The sequence below is a fragment of the Triplophysa rosa genome, linkage group LG1 (assembly GCF_024868665.1).
Source record: "Triplophysa rosa linkage group LG1, Trosa_1v2, whole genome shotgun sequence".
In the NCBI taxonomy this organism is placed as follows: Eukaryota; Metazoa; Chordata; class Actinopteri; order Cypriniformes; family Nemacheilidae; genus Triplophysa; species Triplophysa rosa.
Genome location: NC_079890.1, coordinates 22,632,912 through 22,657,135, shown reverse-complemented (window position 1 = coordinate 22,657,135; position 24,224 = coordinate 22,632,912). Strand labels below are relative to the sequence as shown.

The 24,224-nt window shown below is 38.3% G+C and overlaps 2 protein-coding genes across 5 annotated transcripts in view; both read right to left on the bottom strand.

The window, feature by feature from the left end:
* dgkza (diacylglycerol kinase, zeta a) overlaps window positions 1-15,212 on the bottom strand; it is a 116,076-nt gene extending 100,864 nt beyond the window's left edge. Inside the window, exons 1-2 of one of the 3 annotated variants that reach the window (XM_057346966.1) lie at window positions 15,160-15,212; window positions 14,718-15,025 (exon numbers count right to left, since the gene is read on the bottom strand). In XM_057346966.1, coding sequence (XP_057202949.1) covers window positions 14,718-15,004 — 287 coding nt within the window. In that variant the 5' untranslated portion in view covers window positions 15,005-15,025; window positions 15,160-15,212. Of the gene's footprint in view, window positions 1-14,717 lie in introns of all 3 variants that reach the window. The other 2 variants (XM_057346957.1, XM_057346982.1) reach the window with 2 other exon arrangements.
* A 2,614-nt stretch (window positions 15,213-17,826) lies between these two features.
* The window catches only part of creb3l1 (cAMP responsive element binding protein 3-like 1), a 29,736-nt gene continuing 23,338 nt past the window's right edge, over window positions 17,827-24,224 (bottom strand). Inside the window, exons 9-12 of one of the 2 annotated variants that reach the window (XM_057345119.1) lie at window positions 22,114-22,213; window positions 21,676-21,826; window positions 20,105-20,351; window positions 17,827-20,015 (exon numbers count right to left, since the gene is read on the bottom strand). In XM_057345119.1, coding sequence (XP_057201102.1) covers window positions 19,979-20,015; window positions 20,105-20,351; window positions 21,676-21,826; window positions 22,114-22,213 — 535 coding nt within the window. In that variant the 3' untranslated portion in view covers window positions 17,827-19,978. Of the gene's footprint in view, window positions 20,016-20,100; window positions 20,352-21,675; window positions 21,827-22,113; window positions 22,214-24,224 lie in introns of those variants that run through there. The other variant, XM_057345128.1, reaches the window with a different exon arrangement.

Below are 24,224 nucleotides of genomic sequence, written 5' to 3'. Positions count from 1 at the left end.
ATATATAGAAAAGCACGGTGAGTGGTTGCAATCTTCTCTGTGTCCACTAGAGGGAGAGTGTACTCTATTGGCAACAACTAACATCTAACTACTCACTAGAGTTTGTGAAGACTGTTGATTCAAATGAGCTCTGGTCAAGCAGTCCATAAACTTAAAAGCTCTCACATGTAAAAAAAGAAAAACTATATGATGATAATGACTTCATATTTAATGTACTGTAAATCGCTTAGGATAAAAGCTTCTGCCAAAAGCCTAAACGTAAACTGCTCACAAAAACATTTCCACATTTCATTCATATGTGTCATTATTAACTGAAAGCATGTAGTTTTGTCAGCACTGTAGGGGAAATGATGAAACGCCTTTGCATTTTTGCACCACGGCATGCAGACAAACACTTAATTGTGGCCCATGTTTCAGTCTGGTGTCAAAAGTGAAATCGGTGCTTAAAGTGGCAGGAATCTTATTGACATAAAAAAGACCACAAAGTTATTGCGCGTGTGTCATTGTGTTCCATCTAATAAACGTCCACCTAAGAGAGATCAAGGCCAAAGTTACCATGGCGTCTGTCACTTTGGTGACTGCTTATCAGCTACGGGCATCGATTCGCTGAAAATTGTTAAGCCCTCTTTTGATTGGCTCTTACTGACTTGTGTCCTCAAGTGCCAGTACAAACATTTTTTGAGTTTGTCTGATAAAGTATGACCTACTAAATACAGGCAGAGAAGCAACCTGGACCCAATGGCATTATATCTATGGACATGTATGTGCCATCATGCTATGTTTTCCCACTTTGCAAGTGAAAACACTAAGCACCTCAGCTCACATCTTATATATATATCTCTCTCGCACAAGCACGCACGTGTAGACCAGAACAGTGTTTGTAATCTGTGCTGAACAGAAAAGGCTTGAATAATTAATTGTCTTTTATACTCCGGCACAGCTTCTCCTGTGTCAGTCAATAGTGATGTTCTTTCAGTAACAGGCTCAGCAAACCTGTTAGAGTCCTGTCAAAACGTTTGCCTACTCTTCTCAGAGTGGGTTTTTTCCTAAAAATTTAGTAAAACATAACGTGGTCAGTATTATTTGAAATGCTCATAAATATCCTCATCCTATTGTGCGTTAAATATAAAAATGCCAACAGGTTTTGATACAGATTAAACAGTTAAAGTTAAAGTGGTATATGATAATCTTATGAAACCAATGTGCCTATGAGAAGTAATATTTAAAGGTAAGGGAAAGAGTACAAGAAACAGAAAGGGTTCTAATCAGCTCTCTGTCCCTCCCTGTCCCTAAATCTTCTCAGTGATCCCTTAAGAACACTTACAGATACTGCCTTCTAATAATCTAATGAACAGGACTCATGATACAGCACACACTAACTTGAGTCATGTGGGATTTGAAGCTGACCATTTCCTGATGAGCATCTCTCTCATCAGGTCATGTCAAAAATGAGTGAAGCAAACTCTCACTGTTCAATGCAGAAGAAATGGGTTTTCATGATGGCTCTGATTGTGGGAGGAAGGCTGCTGATAAACCAGCACCTGCAGGGCACACTGACATGCTCACAACATGGTTCAATCTACAGCTGTTACACGCACCCTTCAATACAGCTGGAGGGACCCTCTCGCACACTTTTACACAACACGAGGATGAGATAGAGAGACATACACAAAAACATACAAGAAACATATTTTTAACATATTGCCGTAATAGAAATAACTGAAACTGAACAAAAAAGAAATAATTTCTGGATGGCATGGTTGATAGAAAAATATTTTCATCTCATCACCACATGACAGTTTAGCCTAAAAATGCGAAATACATGATGATGAACACCAACCATTTAATATATCATAATGCTTTCCTGAGTATCACTCCTTTTTAATGTCTATCTACTGAAAATGAATAAGGTGCACTGCTATCCTTGAGTGTGCACACAGATTCCCTCTAAGACAGAGAGAAAGTGACAGAGATAGATGGACAGATGGGGAGTTATGGAGAATGAGAGAGTGGAGAAATAAAGAGAATAAGTGAGAGACTCACTTAAACCCTATTCGGACGGAATTCGTTTTATAAGGGGAGGTGGGGAAAAGTAAGCTTCTCAGTAATTTTAGTCCCGTCTGAATGTGCCATCTCAGTAATAATTACAGACAATGTCTTGAGCTTGGTATCGGAGTCTAAATTCAAAATATTGGAGAGACAAGTTTAGACAAGTAACGGTTCTTCCCGGTTTCTTTTGATTGTTATCAGAAATAATCTACAGGCACTCTTATTGTTTGTGAATGTGTACCGAAAGTTCAGTTGGGGTCACAAAAGTGTGCATGCGCAGTAACGTTTGTTTATGTTGTTAAGATGAAACCGTCTATATTTGCGCACGTGATATCATAAAGCAACGTCATACGCACATGACTTGCATAAATCGAGTTACCCCTCCGACTTCTGGTAGTTTTCCTTAGATTTTCAATCCCGTGCGAATTGGCCATTAATATTACAGACGTTCTGTGGTAAAATTATTTTACCCCACCTCCCCATTTAAAACTAATCCCGACCGAATAGGGCTTTAGCAAACACCCACTTCTGTACTGGGCATAGCAGCAGCATTATCCTCTGGAGCAACAGTGTCATCCTTACTAATCTGATGACTCAAATACATCCAATGAAGATTACAAAAGGGAATTTGTTACCTCACAGGTTCACAAAAGTCGTTTAGTTCCTCAGACATGGTCAGCACAGGTAATCTGTCTGCTAAGGATCTTAAAATTCTCTTGAGATGATGCTGAGATAACACACATACTTTTTAATCCCTTAAATTAAATAAACCATATGATCTAAAACAACATGTTTTTTAACTTTATATTTTTCCTCGAAACACGACATACTGTACCATATGATATAACCTTTTGGACTAACCTTTTTTCCCATTCTTTTTAACAGAATACACATAAAGTGTGCCCATCTCACTCCCTAGGGTTTCAATTTCCAAATTGTGAGAAAGAGAGAAAGAAAAAGATAGGTCAGATCACATGGTAGAGAATAAAAGAGGCAGGAGCATTTCCAGGGTTTTGCAGAGCTGTTGTAGTAATGCTGCAGAGACAGCGCCAGTCAAGAGATAACAGCAAAACACCTATACCTTTTAAGACTGTGCTTCTGTCTGAAGTAGTGTTTTGGGGCATATTTGACTAACCCAAGGAAAACTTTAAGCATCATGTGAATTGTAAGCCCGCACTTACGGTCTAAAAATGTGTGCATGTTTTTAATGTCTCTTAGTTCCATAGGTGTACTCCGTTGAAAGGCTATTCAAAATTTTACTTCAGAACATTTCAACAGCAAAGCTAGAGCAAGCTGTTTATTCAAAATTTACTAATGGCAATAAAATAATGTACATTTTTAGTTGTTTACAACTGCTTTGCTTCAGGATCCAGATATACATTGGACATCAAGTAGCCTTATAACAGAAATAGAAATGGAAGTGCTTATTTAGTTTTCCTAGTTTATATGTAGTTGCTTTCAGTTATTTTTTTCTTGCTGTCTGCAACTCTTTAAGACTCTTTTAACACCCCTGCAACGCTTTGTGGGAAACTAGTGCATTCATTTAAAGTAACAGACAAGTAACAGTCTTACGTCAAAACATGTATATATTTCCTCTATATAATATAATATAATTCCTCTGTATTTTTATCATTACAGTTGTACTGTGGTGGACTGACTCCACTATTGTTTTTAATTTAGAACAATATTTAAAACTTCATCTTTATGATCGGTATCCTTTATGGCCGTGGTCGGCAACAGGCGGCATTATTTTGATTATTTTGCCCGCAGCTGTTTCTGAAATAGATCTGTCACAATCACGTCTTTAGTGAATTTGCCTTCAAAATAAAAGTACGAGAACGTTTTTGTAGCAATGTTTTATTTTGAAATGAATTGAGAGCTTTTAATTTGAAAAGTTCTGAAAGATATTCTAAGGAGTCTGTCGATCGCTAGACACGCTTCTAAAATAGCCGTCATGAAATATGGAGTGAAGCATTGAAACGTTTGCTTATAACACATGGGCCTCAGCACCAACACGTGAATAATAACAAAACCTTTTTTTTTTAAGGTGCCATGCTTCGTCTCGTGGTGGCGTCTAATATTATATTCTTTGCAAACAGCGACAACTTCGTGGTAGATAAGAAACACCGGCTTTGCATTCACAAAACTAGGTAGGATGAAGTCTTTCCACTCCTCTTTGTATGCCCTATTTAGACTCTATGATAGTGCCATTTTTTCTTACCATCTAGCTAGCTTAAATGTTAACATCACTCTGCACGCAACGTAATAGCGTACCCCCAGCAGGAAAAAAATGCAGTTTAGTACGTGAGGAGTGTAAAAAATAGGCTACGTTAAATAATTATATAACTATTATGTAATTATATAACAACTATATTTTTAAAAGTAGGCTATTGTAGTTGCATTTTTCATCAATTTATTTCTTAAATTATCCTTTTACTATGTTCTGGCCCGCCATGTAGCGGCGAATTCGTTTTTTTGGCCCGATGCCAAACTTACTGCCGACCCCTGCTTTATGGTATCTCCTAGTGTAAACAGCTTTTAAAAGGCAACATTTTACATTTAGAGGGATAGTTCACCCAAATATGAAAATTCTGCCATCATTTTATACTCACCCCGAGATTGTTCCAAACCTGTATAAACTTCTTTGTTCTGCTGAATGTAGAGGAAGATATTTGGAAGAATGTAAGTAACCCAGCAGGTCTCATCCCCCATTTACTGCCATAATAGGGAAAATAAATAATATGGGAGTCATTGAAAGATGAGATCTGTTTGGTTACTTTGGATACTCCCAAATATCTTCCTTTGTGTTTAGCAGAACAAAGAAACTTACACAGGTTTGGAACAACCTAAGGGTGAGTAAATGATGACAGACTTTTCATTTTTGGGTGAACTATCCCTTTAAAAGGCAAGTTATGGTAGTATCAGAGGAAGCAGTATAGCCACAACAAACATGCCACTGTGAAAAGAACCAATGATTCTATAAGTCCTTCTATGTTTAAAAAAAGGAATTCAGTGGAAAAGGACACTGCATGTGACTTGGCATTTATGGCTGAATAGTAACAGACACACATACACACAAGCAAAACTCCAGTGTGGCCTCGACTGAGCCCATACTGAGCTCCCATTCTCAGTGTAGCTGGTTGCATAAGAAGACAGACGTCGGTCACATCAGGTAAGGCAAGGCAAGGCAAGTTTATTTATAGCACATTTCATACACAATGGTAATTCAAAGTGCTTTACATAAAAATAATTTAAAAAATCATCTAAAAATAATCACAACAATAAAACAAGGAATTTAAAAACTATTTAAAAAAAATGATTTAAAGTTAATTAAAACAGTTTAGAATAAACTGATTATACATGAAATATAGTGCAGTCAGTTCGGACAAGGCACAGTGCTCATTCAGTAAATGCACAGCTAAAAAGATGAGTTTTGAGTCTGCATTTAAATGTTGCTAATGGTTTAGCACATCTGATCTCTTCTGGAAGCTGATTCCAGCTACGGTGGCATAAAAGCTAAAAGCAGATTCCCCTTGTTTAGAGTGAACCCTTGGTATATCTAACTGACTTGATCCTAATGATCTAAGTGGTCTGTTAGGTTTATATTTAGTGAGCATATCTGCGATGTATTTCGGTCCTAGGCCGTTTAGTGATTTATAAATGAGTAACAGTACTTTAAAATCAATCCTAAAAGTAACTGGAAGCCAGTGTAGGGATCTAAGGACTGGTGTAATATGCTCAGATTTTCTGGTAGTGAGAATCCTGGCAGCAGCGTTCTGTATGAGCTGCAGCTGTCTAATGGTTTTCTTGGGAAGGCCGGTGAGAAGACCATTGTAATAATCCACCCTGCTGGTAATGAAGAAGGCATGAACAAGTTTCTCCAAGTCTTGACTGGAAACAAAATATCTCATTCTTGCAATGTTTTTGAGATGGTAGTATGCTGATTTTGTTACCGCTTTAACATGACTATTGAAACTAAGGTCTGACTCCAGAATCACACCAAGATTCTTGACTTGATTTTTAGTTGTTTGACCCCTAGAGTCAAGGTATGCATTCACCTTGAGAACTTCATATTTGTTTCCAAATGCAATGACTTCAGTTTTCTCCTTGTTTAAATGAAGAAAGTTTAAAAGTCTAAAGAACCCACCACTGAAACAGTCAAGACTCTCCTTTTGTGGTATCTATTTAGTGATGTACATACTGCATTCTTATGGGTCTTTAAGTAACATACAACAGATAAAGCCTAGCTCACAGTTACATTTTGAACTGATTTATCATTTCCCAATGAGTTGAACATTCTTTTCCTTTCATTCATTCCATTTCCTCGTTCATGAACATAGCAGACATTGCTTTAGGAACATTTGGTACTGTAGGTGTTGAAAAAAAACACTCAACAACAGCAGGCAAAAAGACAGGACATGTAGGGACAGAAACAGGGTTCCTGAGACACGACATCTCATATAAAGTCTGACCAAAATTTTTTAATCTTGTCTATGCATGGGAGTCATATTGCTTATGTAAGTCATTAAAGTTATATCACTGCGTCATCCCTATTCATGACCTGACCTTTTCAGATATCTCATTACTGGAGTACTGAGCTATTCTGTAGAAGAGCAGGTTTTCTTCCCATTCTGAGCCTGTTAATGCCAGCCCAGCGGTATAGAGAAACCTGGGTCATCTTCCTTTAATGAGTCAGTCTCACTTGTTCTGGTTCCTGGAACACCAAAATGTAAATCTACACTGTGCATGAAGTTCTGAGAGACTACAGCTGGGACACATGTCTGCAGTTTAATATACAGTACTGTAAATGCCATTACTTTTCTGAATGCTTAAAAGAATAGTTCACCTTCAAAATGAAAATTCTGTCATCATTTACTCACCCTGTTGTCATTTTAAAACTATGTCATTTTCTTCATTGTTGGTCCCCATTGGCTTTTATTGTATGCACAAAAAACCCATGCAAGTCAATGGGGACCAACGGTTTTCTGTTACCAGCATTTTCAAAATATCTTCTTTTGTGCTCTGCAGAAGAAAGTAGTGTTGTTACGATACTGGAATTTCTAACTTCGATACAATACCTAAAAAAATATCGATATTCGATACCATTTTCGATACCACGGGAAAAAACTTCCATAACAATAAGGCCCTAAATTTTTTACATTTTATTTAAAGTTAAATTGAACAAGACTAGACAATGAGGTATATTTTTACATTATTTATTAATTGTTAATCTAATGTTCATTTTACTAATACATTTATTATTTAAAATCAAAGTTGTATTTGTCAGTATTAATGGACCAGAGCTTACATAAATAGTTGTATTTTTTAACATTTAAAAGAGATTAAAAAAACTTGAAGAAATGTATTGCTCATTCTTTGTTCGTTAATGTTAGTTAACAGCCTACATTTATATGATTACAAATTTTTAATTTGGCTTTTATTCACATATAATCATTGATCAGCGCACATATAGACAGAAACGCAAACTTTAAACGCAAGAACTGTTGCAGAGACTCCGCACTGACCATCTGTCTAACATTAACAACGTTTAACTGGAGCAAATGAGACGAGTGGATGAAATCACTGAACAGCGCACACACATAGAGCGCTATGGTAAACACGGAAGTGCAAACGTGTATCACACGCGAGAACTGTTGCGGAGACTTTACCCACACCAGCATCATTTCAAACTTCAACTTAACCGGAGCGAACGAGACGAGTGGATGAAATCATTGATGAGCGCACATAAAGACAGAAACACGTGCATTAAAACATGAGAACTGTTGCGGAGACTCTGTAAAAACATAAACAACATATAACCAGGGCGAATAAAACGAGTGGATGAAATTATTGATCAGCGCACATATATAGAGCGCGATGGTAAACATGGGAAGCGTAAACGAGCGTTCACCAAGCGCCAGATGTGTTACTGAGACTCTGACTGGCCATCTTTTCTAACATTAACACTTTTTAACTGCCTCAAACGAGTCAAGTCTGTGAGAGGAGGCGGAGCTCTGTTGACACAGCGTTCACGTGCAGTGTGTGTCAACTCACTGTCGGAAAAAAGATAGTGAGCGGGAACGCGCAGCTGATATCGATACGTGGGACATGCGTATTGGAACCGTTTCAGATTTTTCAGTATCGATACGTATCGAAATATCGATATTTTTGACAACACTAGAAGAAAGTTATACAGGTTTGAAATGACAAGAGGGCGTATAATGACAGAATTTTTATTCTGAAGGTGAACTATTCCTTTAAATAGATAGTTTACAAAAAATGTCAATGCAATAATCCTCTCATGTTCAGGCCTATATGACTTTATTGCATGGAACACTAACTAGAATCCTGTTATGTACCTAGACATTAGACAATCTAACATGTCTACAACTAGTATTCACTTCCTTTTCTCAGACAACGTAGATACTTTTGAAAAACAACTGAGAAATGTTTGCCCACGTTAGTGCAAACCAGATACTGTATATAAGCTCTGAAACAAAAACGGTCTGTAAAAGTAGGGTTGAGTATCCTGGATTTAGATTGAATATTGCTTTCGGTGGACATTAACCACTGGACACAGCTCAGTGAGTTCATAACAATGCATCGACAAGAGTTCAGACAGGTGAGTATGGAGTAACAGTTTTTGTGCTCACAGTATCAGATCTGCTCTAATAGTCAATAGCTTCACAGGCATGACAAAGTTCTGTTTTTGATCCTACCATACAGTATTTCCACTACATACTGAATAATGTGTAGATTTAACCCCCTTGATACATTATGCAGTCCTGGAAAACCAGAAAAGCTGCGTTGGAAAAATCAATGTGCTACATAGCAAACAGAGCCCATGCAGGGCCAGCAGCAGCACTCCTCTCTCCTTCATCAAAGACAAATTTGATATAGACATGAGTGACTCTGCCTGAACTATATCACAGTCTCCTTCATCTTAATCAGGCCTGCTAGACTACAAAGCCCATAATTCATAATTCATGTAGGTCTGGTGGCTTTAATGTGATTAGGTCGTTTCAATGGGCCATGTGTGGTTTCATAAAGGACCAGCTGGTGGTGTGTCATCTCTATAAAGACAGATCTGCTGAGCTTCCGCGCCTACATCTCAACAACAGGATCTGACAGACGCATTGGATTGTTTCCCTTGCCAATAAGCTTTGATTAACAGAGGAAAAATAACAATAACACATTGTATGCATGTTTCATAGATCTGTTATGTCGATGGCTGTCCTCAGTCCTCTGATTTTATGTCCTAAACACGTCTCCAATGACAACATAATATTCTGTTTATTTTTCACATAAGAATTCGTGTAAAATGAACAATAAAGCATTGAAAATGAAGCTTTATTGTAATAATAAGGCTTGTGTATTAGAGTGAATTTACCACAAGTTATGGATGTGGCAACATTTAAAAATTAGGCAAAGCTCATTTAAAATTAAGCAAGATATATTCATAAACACATACCAATCAAGTCATTTTAATCTGATTTGTTTAAAAAAGCACAGTAAATAATTTGTGCAAGTGCTTGATACTACAGATGAAAGTAAAAACAGAACAATGATAATATCAGAGGTAATCAACAAAAATGCTACTTAATTTGCATAAATTTGTTGTGTAATTCCTACCGTTTTATGCTTATATTATGTTATGCTATGTTTTAGGCTTATTATGTGTGTTTAACTTCCTGCGCGATTTCTGTCTCAGCTGTGAATGGGGAGCAGGTGTGTTATATTTGGTGTTATCGCTCTCACTCTCTCATACTGGTCACTGGAAGTTCAACATAGCACCTCATGGCAAAGAACTCTCTGAGGATCTGAAAAAAGAATTGTTTCTCTTAGGGATGCTCATATTGACCATTTAACCGTTAACTGATCGTTAAAATTTTGACCGGTTAATACTATCAGTTAAACTATTTAAAAGGTATGTTTATTTTAAGTTTAATAATATAATAATAAAAATAATTTAATATTACGTTTTTAAATGACTATTAAATCGTACATGTTTTTAGTTTTCTGTATGGTGAAAGAAAAACATGCTAAGCATTAACTCACGGAGCGTGCAGACTCGTGCGACTAGGTGTAAATGCCCTCCGAAACATTTTCGAGACAGATTAAAATCCGATCATGCAAATCGATCACTTGACGAAACTGGACACGTGTAATTCATCTGATTGTTGAGGCCACATTTGTCAGGGCTTTACTCCTCCAAACGGAGTGCCACTGGCAGCCTTGTTCTAGCTCAATTTCTTTGTTTTAAATGTAGACACGGGACAATCGCGCTCACAATGCGCTGTGACATTCTCTGTCTTCCCGGCGTGTCTACGGCTCAGCAAAGCTAATAGCGGAGCTACTGCAAGGGAATTTCGGTGCTATCAATTTATCCTTTACATAAACTTATCTCATGGATGCTTAGCATCGGCTGCCCGTGCGCTTTGGAGAAGAAAACGGCGCGACCGGTGGTTTCCCTGCCTTCTTTTAGATGTGACGTAAAAATACGAATGTGAAAAATGAATAAGTAAAAAATAATGTTTGTACTTTGGGTGGTATAGCAGATCGGATTTATATATGTTTAGCTAAGACTGGCTGTTAGAAAGCAAATGTGACGGGCTTCCCGAGGCGTTATCTCTACATTCCCGGGACATCCGTGCCATCTGAAAGGGTGTTTTCTGCCTGGGGTCTAATTGACAACAAGCTCCAGACTGTCACCACAACACGTAAACATGTTACTTTATTAAATAAAAACTCCAAGCTTTTGATTGAGGTAGGCCTGCTATTTTTATTTGATGAAAAAACTTTCTGACGGAAATAAACTGCCGGTTCTTCTGTGTTTTCGTTTTGTCATATTTTTTTAATTAATTCATTTTTTTTTTTTCTTTTTTTTTTTTTTTTTTGTTTTTTATTTTTTTTTTTTTTTTTTTTTTTCTTTTTCTTTTTTGTTTCTTGAAAATGTGATTATATGTGAATGCAGGTGCTGTTGTTGATGTATTCGTTATGCTGCTGTTTGCATGTTAAAATAAATCTGTGAAAAAAATGTTTGTATATTTAACGTGTCACAGACCCTCGTCAACTGTAGCTGTGTTCTCATTTCGAAGTCTGCGTCCTCCGGATGTCGCATGCGGAGGCGTATGCGGCGGACAAACGCGACCTCCGGAGGACGCAGCCTTCGAAATGAGACGCAGCATGTACTTTTTTAATTCCAATTTATTATTAGAATCTTATCGGTTAACGGTTAATGTTTGGATAACGAGTGTCGGTTCTCGGTTAGGGAAATTAACCGAAATGAGCATCCCTAGTTGCTCTACATAAAGATGGCCTAGGCTATAAGAAGATTGCCAAGACCCTGAAACTGAGCTGCAGCATGGTGGTCAAGAGCATACAGCAGTTTAACAGGACAGATTCCACTCAGAACAGGCCTCGCCATGGTCGACCAAAGAAGTTGAGTGCACGTGCTCAGCGTCATATCCAGAGGTTGTCTTTGGGAAATAGACGTATGAGTGCTGCCAGCATTGCTGCAGAGGTTAAAGGGGTGGGGGGTCAGCCTGTCAGTGCTCAGACCAAACGCCGCACACTGCATCAAATTGGTCTGCATGGCTGTCGTCCCAGAAGGAAGCCTCTTCTGAAGATGATGCACAAGAAAGCCCGCAAACAGTTTGCAGAAGACAAGCAGACTAAGGACATGGATTACTGGAACCATGTCCTGTGGTCTGATGAGACGAAGATAAACTTATTTGGTTCAGATGGTGTCAAGCATGTGTGGCGGCAACCAGGTGAGGAGTACAAAGACAAGTGTGTCTTGCCTACAGTCAAGCATGGTGGTGGGAGTGTCATGGTCTGGGGCTGCATGAGTGCTGCCGGCACTGGGGAGCTACAGTTCATTGAGGGAACCATGAATGCCAACATGTACTGTGACATACTGAAGCAGAGCATGATTTCTCCCTTCGGAGACTGGGCTGCAGGGCAGTATTCCAACATGATAACGACCCCAAAAGAAGCTGAGGGTAAAGGTGATGGACTGGCCAAGCACGTCTCCCGACCTAAACCCTATTGAGCATCTGTGGGGCATCCTCAAACGGAAGGTGGAGGAGCGCAAGGTCTGTGGCAACCTGTGAAGCTCTGGTGAACTCCATCCTCAAGAGGGTTAAGGCAGTGCTGGAAAATAATGGTGGCCACACAAAATATTGACACTTTGGGCCCAATTTGGACATTTTCACTTAGGGGTGTGTACTCACTTTTGTTGCCAGCGGTTTAGACATTAATGGCTGTGTGTTGAGTTATTTTGAGGGGACAGCAAATTTACACTGTTATACAAGCTGTACACTCACTACTTTACATTGTAGCAAAGTGTCATTTCTTCAGTGTTGTCACATGAAAAGATATAATAAAATATTTACTAAAATGTGAGGGGTGTACTCACTTCTGTGAGATACTGTACATACCTAGGAGCTCTTTTAAATGCAAATATCAGACCACAGAAACAGAGCTGCGGTGGCTAGTCCCAAAATAAACCAGACTCAGTCTAGCCGTGACATCTCAAAAAACAATTCGACCAATCACTGCGCACTGGTTAACTGGCCAATAGTACACCTCGCTTTTCAGAGCGATGAGCTGTGAAAAATCTGCGCGTTACAGTGAGGCGGGGCAAAGAGGAGATACAAACATGCACAGTATGTGGAAAATACAGCATTTTTTTACCTTAAATCGTGTATACACATTGCATTACATCTAAAACAAATGATAATATTCATTTTAGCCGTGTCATATGACCCCTTTAATATGAGAGCAGGCAGCTTGTTTGTAGCTGCTAATTGACTCCCACTCTAATCAGTGCTAGAATGATGATGATGATGATCTGCCGCTGACTGCCCCAAACGCATTACTGAGGTCAGAACAACAGCTCCGAGGAGGACGGCCACTGGGATAGATTAGTTGCTATTGTGTTTCCGCCTGCTATCGACTGTTTCAGTAGTGATCCTCTTTCTTTCTCACTCAACACCATGCATTGATCGTCCCTCTCTTCCCCTTTACTCTTTTTAATTCAGTGTTGGTTTAGGATGCTGTGTGTGCTCTCTAGGTTTCTACCTACCTCCCCAGTGTCTGTCCTGTCAAGCATTAGATAGGCGTTGCCACTGTCTGTGGTTAACTCATTTTTACAATGCAAAACCACCTGGTTCCAAATTGTGTCCCTCATCCTCTTACATAAAACACTACAAGCAAAGAAGAACCAATCCACTAGCAGATACACATTCATTTTCACACACACAGTCACATCACTTTACAGTGCGTGGTATAAAAACCCTGAACATTATTGCATAATCGGCACAGCTGGTGCCGGTTTCATTTGAGATTAGAGCCAAAGAGGACCAAATCTACTGTATTACATCCTCCTCATCAACCTACAGTATTTATTAAAAAATGTGGCTCTAGGCCACTTTAATATGGGACACTAACGATTTATACCTTTGTTTCCTATTTTTCAGACCAACTGTTTCAATAACGCTTCCTAACTTTACCATGCCTTTGTGCCATAGAAATGTCAGGTTTGTGGAACACACCAATCACAGAACAGGTAATAAAACCTTATCTGCATTTAGGTGTAGTAACACAAACACATGTTGCACAAGAAGTGTTTTCTAATTTATTACACTTTTCAACCATACCAATATCTAATTTTCTTATAAATGTTCACCATTGTCAAATCATTGTTTTGCTTGAGTGTAACTACAGTAAATATTCCCAGTCACAGTAAATAAGTCTAGTGGCCTGTGTAACACAATACTATCGATAAACATGTAAGAGCAAACATGGATAGAGCAAAGCGTCACCTAGAAAAAAAATCTGAAAAAACACACTTTATTGACCTACATGTAATGGGCATTCCCTGCGTCAAAAAAAACAGACCAGTGAAGCACAACACACTAACAAAAAAATGCAGCTAACAGAGTACACAAGCACTCCCTGACTAACTAAAAATGCTCCCCTAACCTCTAAGCCTGTGAACATCATATAGGCAATTAATTCAGCCATTAAAAACAAAACAACACTAAAACATACACATACACACTGCATTCTGTACAAAAACACATGGCTGATGATGCAATCTACTCACAAGGCCTATAATAGCTGCACTAATGGATGATAACACTAAAAATGTGGAAGGAGATTCTGCCATCTGACACCATAATTATTCAATTTAGAATGATGACAAATGGACCCTGATGACCAGTCACAGATCACCTCAGTTTGCTGTGAACTCACATTACTCAGGTCACCTGCACCTACAAATAAAACTACACCACTGTAACGTTACACCATTCACTCATAACAAAATACAAATGTTTCAAAAAATGTTACAAATGTTAAATGTTATCTAATAAAGGGGCGTGAGTTTTGCCAAGTATCAAAAAATCTGGTTATTCAGCTTTTTCTGGCTGTTATCCAGATAACTGAGATTTAACAGTTTTTCAGGCAACATGAAAACAGAAAAGGTAAACAACATGAAAACAAGGCCATCAGAAAACGTCAACATGAAAGGATGCACGTCCAGTTAATTTACCTGTGAAAGAATATTTATTTAAAAAATATATCTAAACGGTTATCCAAAACGGGCAGATGTACAATTCTTGTTGTTTTTGGTCTAGTTATTCATTCTGAGAGGGATTTACCTGTACGACACCTGTTTCCTGATGGTAAGGTGCAGAAACTCGCTGCAATCCGCCTGGATATCAGGAGACGGTCCTTCTCTCCCGGGGGCCAGTCTCTCTGTCCCGTTCCCCGGACAGTGCTGCTGTTTTAAAGTTGCTCCGGTGTGTCCAGTTTCAGACAGGAACACGTCATCTTCCTCCACCACATCCTCCAAGGTCGGTGGCACCACGACCATGGTCAGTGAGTCCGCGGAGCTGTGCGCAGCGCGGGACGAACCGTCAACGTTGGCGCCTGACGCTTCTGCCATTTATTTACTACCAAACAACCGCTAATAAAAAGAGTGCCAATGAAAGGTAAGTTACACTCGTTGTGTTTATATACAAGTGCTTGCTGATAGGTTGCGCGGTTGAAATAGTAGCGAAATTGTGTTTCCGGGCAGTTTGTGATAGTTTTGGTCATTACCTTCGGCTGCGGATGAATTTGCTGTCTGTGGACTGTGGAGCAGACGATCACCGCGAAAGAAACACACAGCTGACTGTGGCAAGAAGCCCCGCCCACCTCCACTACCGCTCCAGAATTATCCAATTAAAAGGCAGAATTGCAATAAATCCCGCCAATCTTTACTAGCTCTGCAGAATTGTCCAATCAAAAAAAGAATGCACTCTAGGCTACGCCCCCTTACGTTTTCATGTATAATCCCGTCTCCTACAGACTAGTGCCAGTGGCATAAATCACAGCAATCCTACAAAGGATTAGGTAAAGTTTTAAACCTGACAACAACAAGGAGTCAGAAATACATGGTGACATTTTTCCTTTGAATGCTACAGTCAGCATATTGACATGAGGGGGCGTGTGATAGAAACACTTTATTGCCTATACAGACTCAGAAGAAAGTGTATTTCCCTGTGCAAATAAAGCATTGTTCTCAAACTAACTAACATATAAAACTGTCTATTTACAGGTCTTAAATATAAATAAAATACTGTGCTCAGTGAAAAAGTAAAAAGCTACAGTATGTACGTTTGTTTTCAGTGGCAGTAATATTCTAATGTTACTATATGTTATCAAATCATGAAATGTCAGTTTCTCTGCCTTTATCGTCCAGCACAATTCACTGGTCGCAATGCCAGAAAGCTAATTATGAAAGTATTACATTTAGATGTATTCATTTAGCAGAGGCTTTTATCCAAAGCGACAAATAATAGAGCATTTAACATTTTGTCAACTCTGAATGCAGTCGCACTAAAAAGATGTATATATATACATCTGATAATTCCCCTGTAGACAATGTAAGTGAGGTTGGAGTTATCTTAAACGCATTTCTGTATTTGTGATTGAATATAATTTTTTAATTTACAGATGATGTACAATTACAAAATACGGCGGTGAATGAAAAAGAGAACCATCATAGTTGCAAAAATAGTCATCTTAAAAATAGAACAACAGTACACAATAACACATTCATATACTGGCATGGGATATGGATATTTGTGTGGGAGGTAGACAGCCAACAACAATTTGATCCTATGTTCCGTCCCTCCTCCCCTCTCCATCTCTTTATCTCCGTTTCTTCCATATCTCTGGGTTTAATTTTATATACAGGTCCATGAACGTTGTCTACTCATATTATAAAAGATGCAGAATTGATTTTCTTATAACTACAGGTAAGTATTCTTTATTTCTCTCACAAAATATATGTGATGTGAATACATTATAAATGTTACATGAGAATAAATGCTGTATTGTTACAGCAAGTTATGTTAAGTTTGAATGTGGTCTGAATTTATCAATGTGTCTGCTCTGAGAAGAATTCCCTTACAAATACAGGTGCTTCCATGATGACATAGAAGAACCGTTTTTGTCTAAATGGTTCCATAAAGAACCTTTAACATCCGAAAGAACTTTTCTGTTTCACAAAAAGTTCTTTGTGGTGAGAAAAGGTTCTTCAGATTATAAAAAGGTAAGAAAGACTTTAAAGAACCCTTGACTAAATTGTTCTTTGTGGAACCAAAAATGGTTGTTCTATGAGGTGAGGTAAAACTATAGCAATTAACTATATTTTAGGACATTGAAATTACAAATGAAACAAAACAAACATTCTGTAAAAGCAATGTCGATTTTGTTATTCATTTTAAATACATTTTGAACCTGATATGCCAGTTTTACATTTATTTTTCCAGTCTTGTTATCTTGCCATCTACTTTAATACACACCTTGGGGCAATGTTTAGTATAAGCACTTTAGTATTGCATCAGATAATAACCTATGGCCCGGTTTCACACACAAGGCTTAAGACTAGTCCCAGACTAAAATGAACGTGTGACCTGTCTTAACTGAATATAATTTGCCCAGAAATATCTTAAAATATATCAGTGCCATTGTTTTGTGTCAAGATGCACACCAGTAAGGTACTTTTATAAAAGCGACATATCTATCTTTATCTAACTAAGGCATAGTCCTGGCTTAAGCTAAACCGTGTCTGTGAAACCGGGCCTATGTTCAGTCACTAATACTACTGTTTTAAACAATCCTAAGAACATTTTTGGTTTCCATGGTAAATCACTGTAAATTCATTAGTGTGTCCTACTGTAAATTCTGTACACTTGAAAATATAATAAAGGATTATTTTAAATGCGCTTGTCATTTGCCAAACTATTTTAAAAATATCAATTTTATAACTATATTAAAAATAAACAATTAAAAGATCTATCAGATAGAAAGATCAATCATAAATATTCAACTGCCTTATAGCATAATATTAAAGTTAGTTACCCAATAAACTACTTTCTAAATAACACTGCATTCGGACAAAGTTTTTTATCCATGGTTAAATATTAAAAAACAGTCAAATATGGAGTTTAAATTATCCTTTGTTTCAACCCGTGGTTGGGTCAAAATTGGATTTGAAACAACCCAGGATTTTTTGGGGTGAATGCTCACATCTAGTGGTCAAAATAAGAAAATACAGTATATGTATTTTCTAAAACTGGTGTTGATTTTGTGCGCCCCAACAACTCCCTTATACTCACCATCAATTTAGTTCATTAATTATAATAAAGCTTTATATTATTTTAAATGTTTAGCATCAAGACGGCAACACAGAGACAACAAGGAGACAACGAGTTGCATCTGCAAATTTTGTATTTTGCTTAATTCTAACTCTACTTTAGAATAGACAGAAACAGCAAGACAACAAGATGAGCTCAGATCAAAGATACACAAGGAGCTAGATCCATACACATACAAATCAAACCACATGCCCCGGGTCTACTATAACTGTGAATAACAAAAAGCAATGGAAATATAAAAATACGTCCTCCATATTTACAGCCAACATTTATCATCAGTCATATGTACAAAAGACAAATAAGGGCAAAGGTACAGATAAGACCAACAACAATTACAAAGGCCATTGTCATAACTCAGATCAGAAATAATATTTTGGGTTTCCAGGTTTGAGACTTTTTTGGCTATATGTGCACTCAAGTCACTGAATTTCCATTTATCTCCGAAGTAGTACTTAAAATGTTCCAGTCCAATATTAATACAAATCATCAAATCATATCAGTCAAATCATAAAAAACATGATAATAACAGCGGTCACGATGAGTGCTTTGTCCCAAACCTGTACAAATTTAAAGCTCTTGAAAACGACACTAATACAGCTTTCACTAATAAGATGTTATTTAGTGTTCTTTAATTTCATAAGTAGCCACACCCAGATTTCCTTATGGCACATATACCACAGAGTACTTTTATAAACACTGACAGGCACAGATTCGTTAATGACAACCTCTAGTATCATTGCAATAATGAACTTCGACATAAAAAAAACTTACTACTAAAATATGACCATCAGTGGTTATTTTCTAGCTGTACAAGAAAATAAATCCCTTGGTTGAAGTGAGAAAGAGCATTGTTAAAAATTATAACAAAAGTAAGTTGTTTCTGCATCTAAAACATACAATTTCTGTAAATGAAAAAAGTACATGTTTGTAAAACTGCATTGTTAACTAATCTGGGATTTGTGATAAATTTTACAGTAGTCAAACAGTTATTTTGGGTACAGAATGTAGATATAATATAAAAAATGCATTACGTTGTGAAAAAAGTAAAGAATTTGTTTTAAATAACATTTCAAACATGTTTCTTTCCCTCAATAGAATAATAGCAGTTGTAAAAATAGCTGTATTGGCCAATATTTTTATTGGAATTTTGTGGATTGTAAGACCAAACATGCACAGGATTTGATTGTCCCTGTTCTTTTTTTCTCTATATATACAAAACTTTCTTTACACAGAAATAAAGTTAAAAGAAAAACTGTTTAACAGTTATGACAACAAGATCATGTAAACGTTACATTATCTTTCTTAAAAAAAAAAAAAACACACACACAATAACTATCATACTTTTTTTGTGCATAAAATAAATATGCTCTTTTTTGGATGCTGCAAATACTAGAATATATTACAGATAAAATTAGCATTTCAGTACAAAAGCCTCTGCCTTTTAAAAGTTGAAAACAAAATAAAAGCAATAAAAGCAAGCAAAGAAATAGAAAGTATTCAAGGAAAAATATGTGGTTAGGACCATTTTAAATATGACTTCATGAGAAAGAATGTGAAGGCACTTAAATCAATTAGTTTTCCTAGTGCAAAACAAGTGCAATCCAGCTTTAACTTATTAGGGAAAAACAAGCCAAGATGGCAGAGGAAGAAAATCCTGTCAAAGCAAGTTTCGAACTGCAAAGTACGTCAGGCACCTGTGATTACACCTGCTGGAAAACATTCAGAGGTTTAAAATAACGTCATAAACACAAAACAAGCTCTTTGGGGTTTCAGGATATGTTCTAAATGGACAGTCTTATGGTATTCGAGGAAAATCAAAACAAACACTCATAAATGTTCCCGTCCCCACCCGGCGTGATGAAGTGTTTTAGAGTCTCACATCCATTTAAAACAGAGCAGCGCCCACAACCGCCCACATCATCTCTCTCTCCATCTTGCAAACTCAGTGCGTGCTGGTAAAGTTTCAGCAGCCATTTATACATGATGGATAGATGTACAGTATGTACACATAAATATGTTTTGTCCTCTCACAAATAAGTTTTGTGGGTGACTGTAACTGGAATGTTTACTAGGGCGGAGTTGGATCGTGGTCATGAGGCATGTGGGTTCATTAGGGTTCAGGATCTGGAATGATAAGGGTGGCCGGGCAGTGCTGGGTCATCTGCCGTAAGTGAAGGTCTGTGTCCAGAGGTTCTGTGCTCCACCCAGAAGGGTTAGAAATATTCTGCAACTCCCTCGGGATCCTGTTTTCTGAGAGAAAGAAACCAGTCTGAATTATTTACATGCCACAAAGTAAACATCTCTGAATGAATTGAGAGTCCTGAAACATAATGTCTCACCTGGAGTGGTAGTGTGATTCTGGGGGATGGTGGGGGGTCGCGGACCGGTTGCTGTAGCCTACAGGCTCCGACTGGGTCTGGCTCAAGTACCTGTTCGTGAGAGCAGAGTGATGCTGTTCGTGGGTCTCTTTCAGGTCCTGTACGTAATGCCGCGACCCCTCCTCCATCCTCTCCGCGCTCAGCAGGCCCCTGTGGCCGTCCTCCACTGCGGTCCCCTCGTCATAGAAGAGCAGACTGCGGGAGCGGACTGCACACACATACAGAGAAGAAAGTTATGTAATTTGCTTCGAGACTATGAGCTTGTTCATGAGTGGTGCAAAAAACGAATGTTTTTGACTCATGTGAGAGTGTTTTTGTGCGTGGTTAAGGGAGACAAAAGAGCAAGATCTGGAGTACGCTATTCTCTTTTTCTTAGGAGCGCCAGCATGCATTAAGGTTAGCATGATCTTCGGTTACTACAGCAACCCAGTCACTATCAGCCCCGGGCCGGGTCTGTAGGGCCCTTGTGAAAATAGATGAGGCCTTTGAATCCGCTTTCAAGCACGGCTTTGATAGAGCCGTAATAGACGTGGCTCTGTGTGTTAGCGTGTGCATGTGCTGTATGTGTGTTGTGAAGTTGAAAGAGGATTGTAAAATCTCCTCAAAGGGAAGTAATGATTTCAATCTAAAACTCTCTGGGATGCATGACAGTAATCTCAGGGTGAGAATGGTCACTGTCAATTCGAGAGCTCTAATAATAACCAGAACGGATTATTAGACGGACGGCCTCGTGCTTTTTCACTCTCTCGTGGGGTGAGCTATCAAAGTGCGATCAAAGACACAAAGCTATTATCTGGCTGGGTAAGTTTGGGTCAGTTTTGATACCTCTGTTTCAAGATGTATTTGTATGAAAGAAAAAATTCATAGTTGCTTACGTGCAGAGACATTTAAAGGAGTCATATTGCATGGCTAAAACGAATATTATTGTTTGTTTTAGATGTAACGCAATGTGTATACACCATTTAAAGTTTAAAAAACATTGTATTTTCCACATACCGTGCATGTTTGTATCTCCTCTTTGCTCCGCCTCTCTGAAACGCGCTGATTTTTTACAAAGCTCATCGTTCTGAAAAGCGAGGTGTGCTATGATTGGCCAGTTCACCAGTGCGTAGTGATTGGTTAAATACTGTAAGCATTTCACGTATATGTAACGCCTCTTACCATATTCGGAACATCAGGTTCCAAAGCAATTGTACTGACAGGCGATACAATGAGATTTACAATTACGCCCACCTTAACTACGTGTAGATTTGGGCGGTCTTAGTCAAATCATGTTACGAAGTTACGTAGATTCGCCGGGATGTGGTTACACGAGGCGTTTCAGGCAAGTCTGGTTGAGCATTCGCTTTTAGATAGAATGCATCTTTTGTTCCCACACTTTCATTTGTGCAATTTTACGTGTCTAATACATGCATGGGCAACTTATAACACACCAAAAACACAGAAAAACATGTACTTCCGCCATATGACCCCTTTAATCGTGTTTTACACGTCATGCACTTCGATGCTCGTATTTGGCACATGAAACATACCCTGGCTGGTGGTGTAGAGGTCACCTGAGGGCAGTGGTGCGGACTTCACCGTGTGTGAGGATGATGTGGATAAGGAGGAAGAGTAGAGAGAGAGCTCAGGCAGGCAGGGAGCCAGTGAGCCCAGCACCAACACAAAGCACAGCGCTACCACCTGGCCAGGAGGAGGAACCACACACACGGTGAGCACACCACCCCACTGTAATCTAATTTCACTACACCTGTCAAAGCAGTGCTGAGCACCATCTACGTTCATATTAAAAGACACGCTAGACTAAACTAGACAGACTAAACATTTGTTAATAAAGATACAATAGTTTGATTTGTTTGGGGAGGAACAATTAAATGTGTGCGAGTAAATGAGCGTGTTAAAACAAGTGACAAAGAGAGTGAGCAGTGAACGTTTGTGTCTGTGTTAGGTGTAAGGTGCAGTGTACATACCATGAGACAGGTTCCGGTCTGTGTGGAGGCGATCTTGCAGGATCGAGGCACTTTCCCGCTCACTAGAGCCTGTAGTCTTTGCAACTGTTGGAGGAGAGACCTATGAGGACACACAAATCACAAAAGAGGAAAGATTAGTAGAGTCAGCTCATGGTGTAGGCAGTGTGTTTGTGTCTGTAGGCTATATGGGCTCTTCTCAAAGCCGTTTTTTAACAGCATGCTGTTCTTATTTCTAAACTTAGAGAGCATGTGAGGATAATACAGATATTAGTCGCCACTGTGTTACATAAGCTAAACTCCCTTTCATAGCACTTGCACAGTCTCTCACGCAGTCTACCTCCTCCTCCTCCTCAATGTCTCTGCATGGACAGAGTGGGTGTTAATTCATTTCCTCTTTAATTAGCTTCTTCCTCTTACGCATTCAAAGTTTCAAACATGCGCTAAACTTTCTCATGTAGCCTCTCCCACACAAAACATGCACAGTAACAGGACTGGATTTTGACATGGTGACAAAACTGACATTTATAGCCCCAAAATCTGCAGTTATGTTTAAAATTCATTACTATCGTACTACTTTTTTGCAGTATATGGTATTTACACTATGCTTAGTATGTACAGTCTTTGTATGCATGTAATACACAGATATACTGTAACATGCTATTTTTTACAAAAACGTGCACTAAACAAAGAATGAGCTGCCTAAGGTAATGTATCCCACAATGCAACGTGTCTACTTGCCTGTTTGATATCAGTATGATGAATAAACTTATTAATGTTTAGCTTTTGACCAAATGTTAAATGCTCTCTCATTTGTTTTTTTTTGTTCTGACTGCCAATATTTAAAGCATTTTAGACAAAAATTGGATTTAAAAATGTAAAGGAAATATGTTTTTTTTCCACTGTTTTATTCACCTTGTTATACAAGCAATGTACTGTTGTAAAGTAATGACAATGCAGCATACTACTGTTTAAAGTGTTTATTGTGCACCATGGAACGCTTCACGTAATCTTTTTTTAAAACAGTAGGCATTGTATGTCTAGTGGCCTGTATGTTGGTATTTTAATTTTAATGTCTAGGAAATCAGACTTAAGGGATTTCACCCAAAAAATGAAAACACTCAAAGGAAGATATTTGGAAGAATGTCAGTAACCAAACAGATCTCATCCTCCATTTACTGCCATAGTAGGGAAAATAAATACTATGGGAGTAAATGGGGATCTGCTTGGTTACTCACATTCTTCCTAATATGTTTCTTTGTGTTTAGCAGAACAAAGAAATGTATACAGGTTTGATGACAGAATTTTCGTTTTTGGGTGAACTATCCCTTCAGGCAGACAAATTCAATGGAAACACAAAGACATAGTCCTCCCTAGTGGATTAACTAAGAAATGACTAATCGATGTACTAAGGAGAATGTAACATTCATCTTAAATATATTATTGCTACTTCATAATTTCTCATCTGCTTCAAAAGACAGTGATGAAAACATATTTTATTAATACACTTATTCAATAAATTAAGCTAAAAAAACAATTCCACCACTAGGTAGAGCCATTGCACCATGACTGAAAACCTAAAAAATCTACATTACTACTTGGCAGACTATACCTGCCTAAATTACAGTTTATTGGGTTCAAACCTGCAGCCCTGTTTGCCAGCACATGACGTGCTGTGGATTATATTCTAAATAGTACGTTTTCAGTAGTGAAGAAGAGCTCAGGCATCTACTGTCCTTCTGAACTAACAATAATCATCTCACTTGAATTATATAAACAGTGGCTTACTCTACATTAATATACGACCCACCCACCCACCACACAAAACACGAACCCCTGCTGTCTCTTTGAATTCTACTAGCTTACTGTGAGGGCTCCATCCCAACAAGAATCGGCAGAAAGCCAACACACTCACACACACACTTACTTATTATGCTGTAATGAGGGGCAGACAGGCACCGTGCTGCGTGATGTGTGCGCCGTTAATAAGAGGCCTGAGCCAATCCACTTTAAAACTCGGAAAACGTTACTATACACATAAACACACACTTTCATGTCTCTGTCTTGCCCACGTGCTCACGTAAAGCATTGCTGACGGTTGCATTACTACAAAA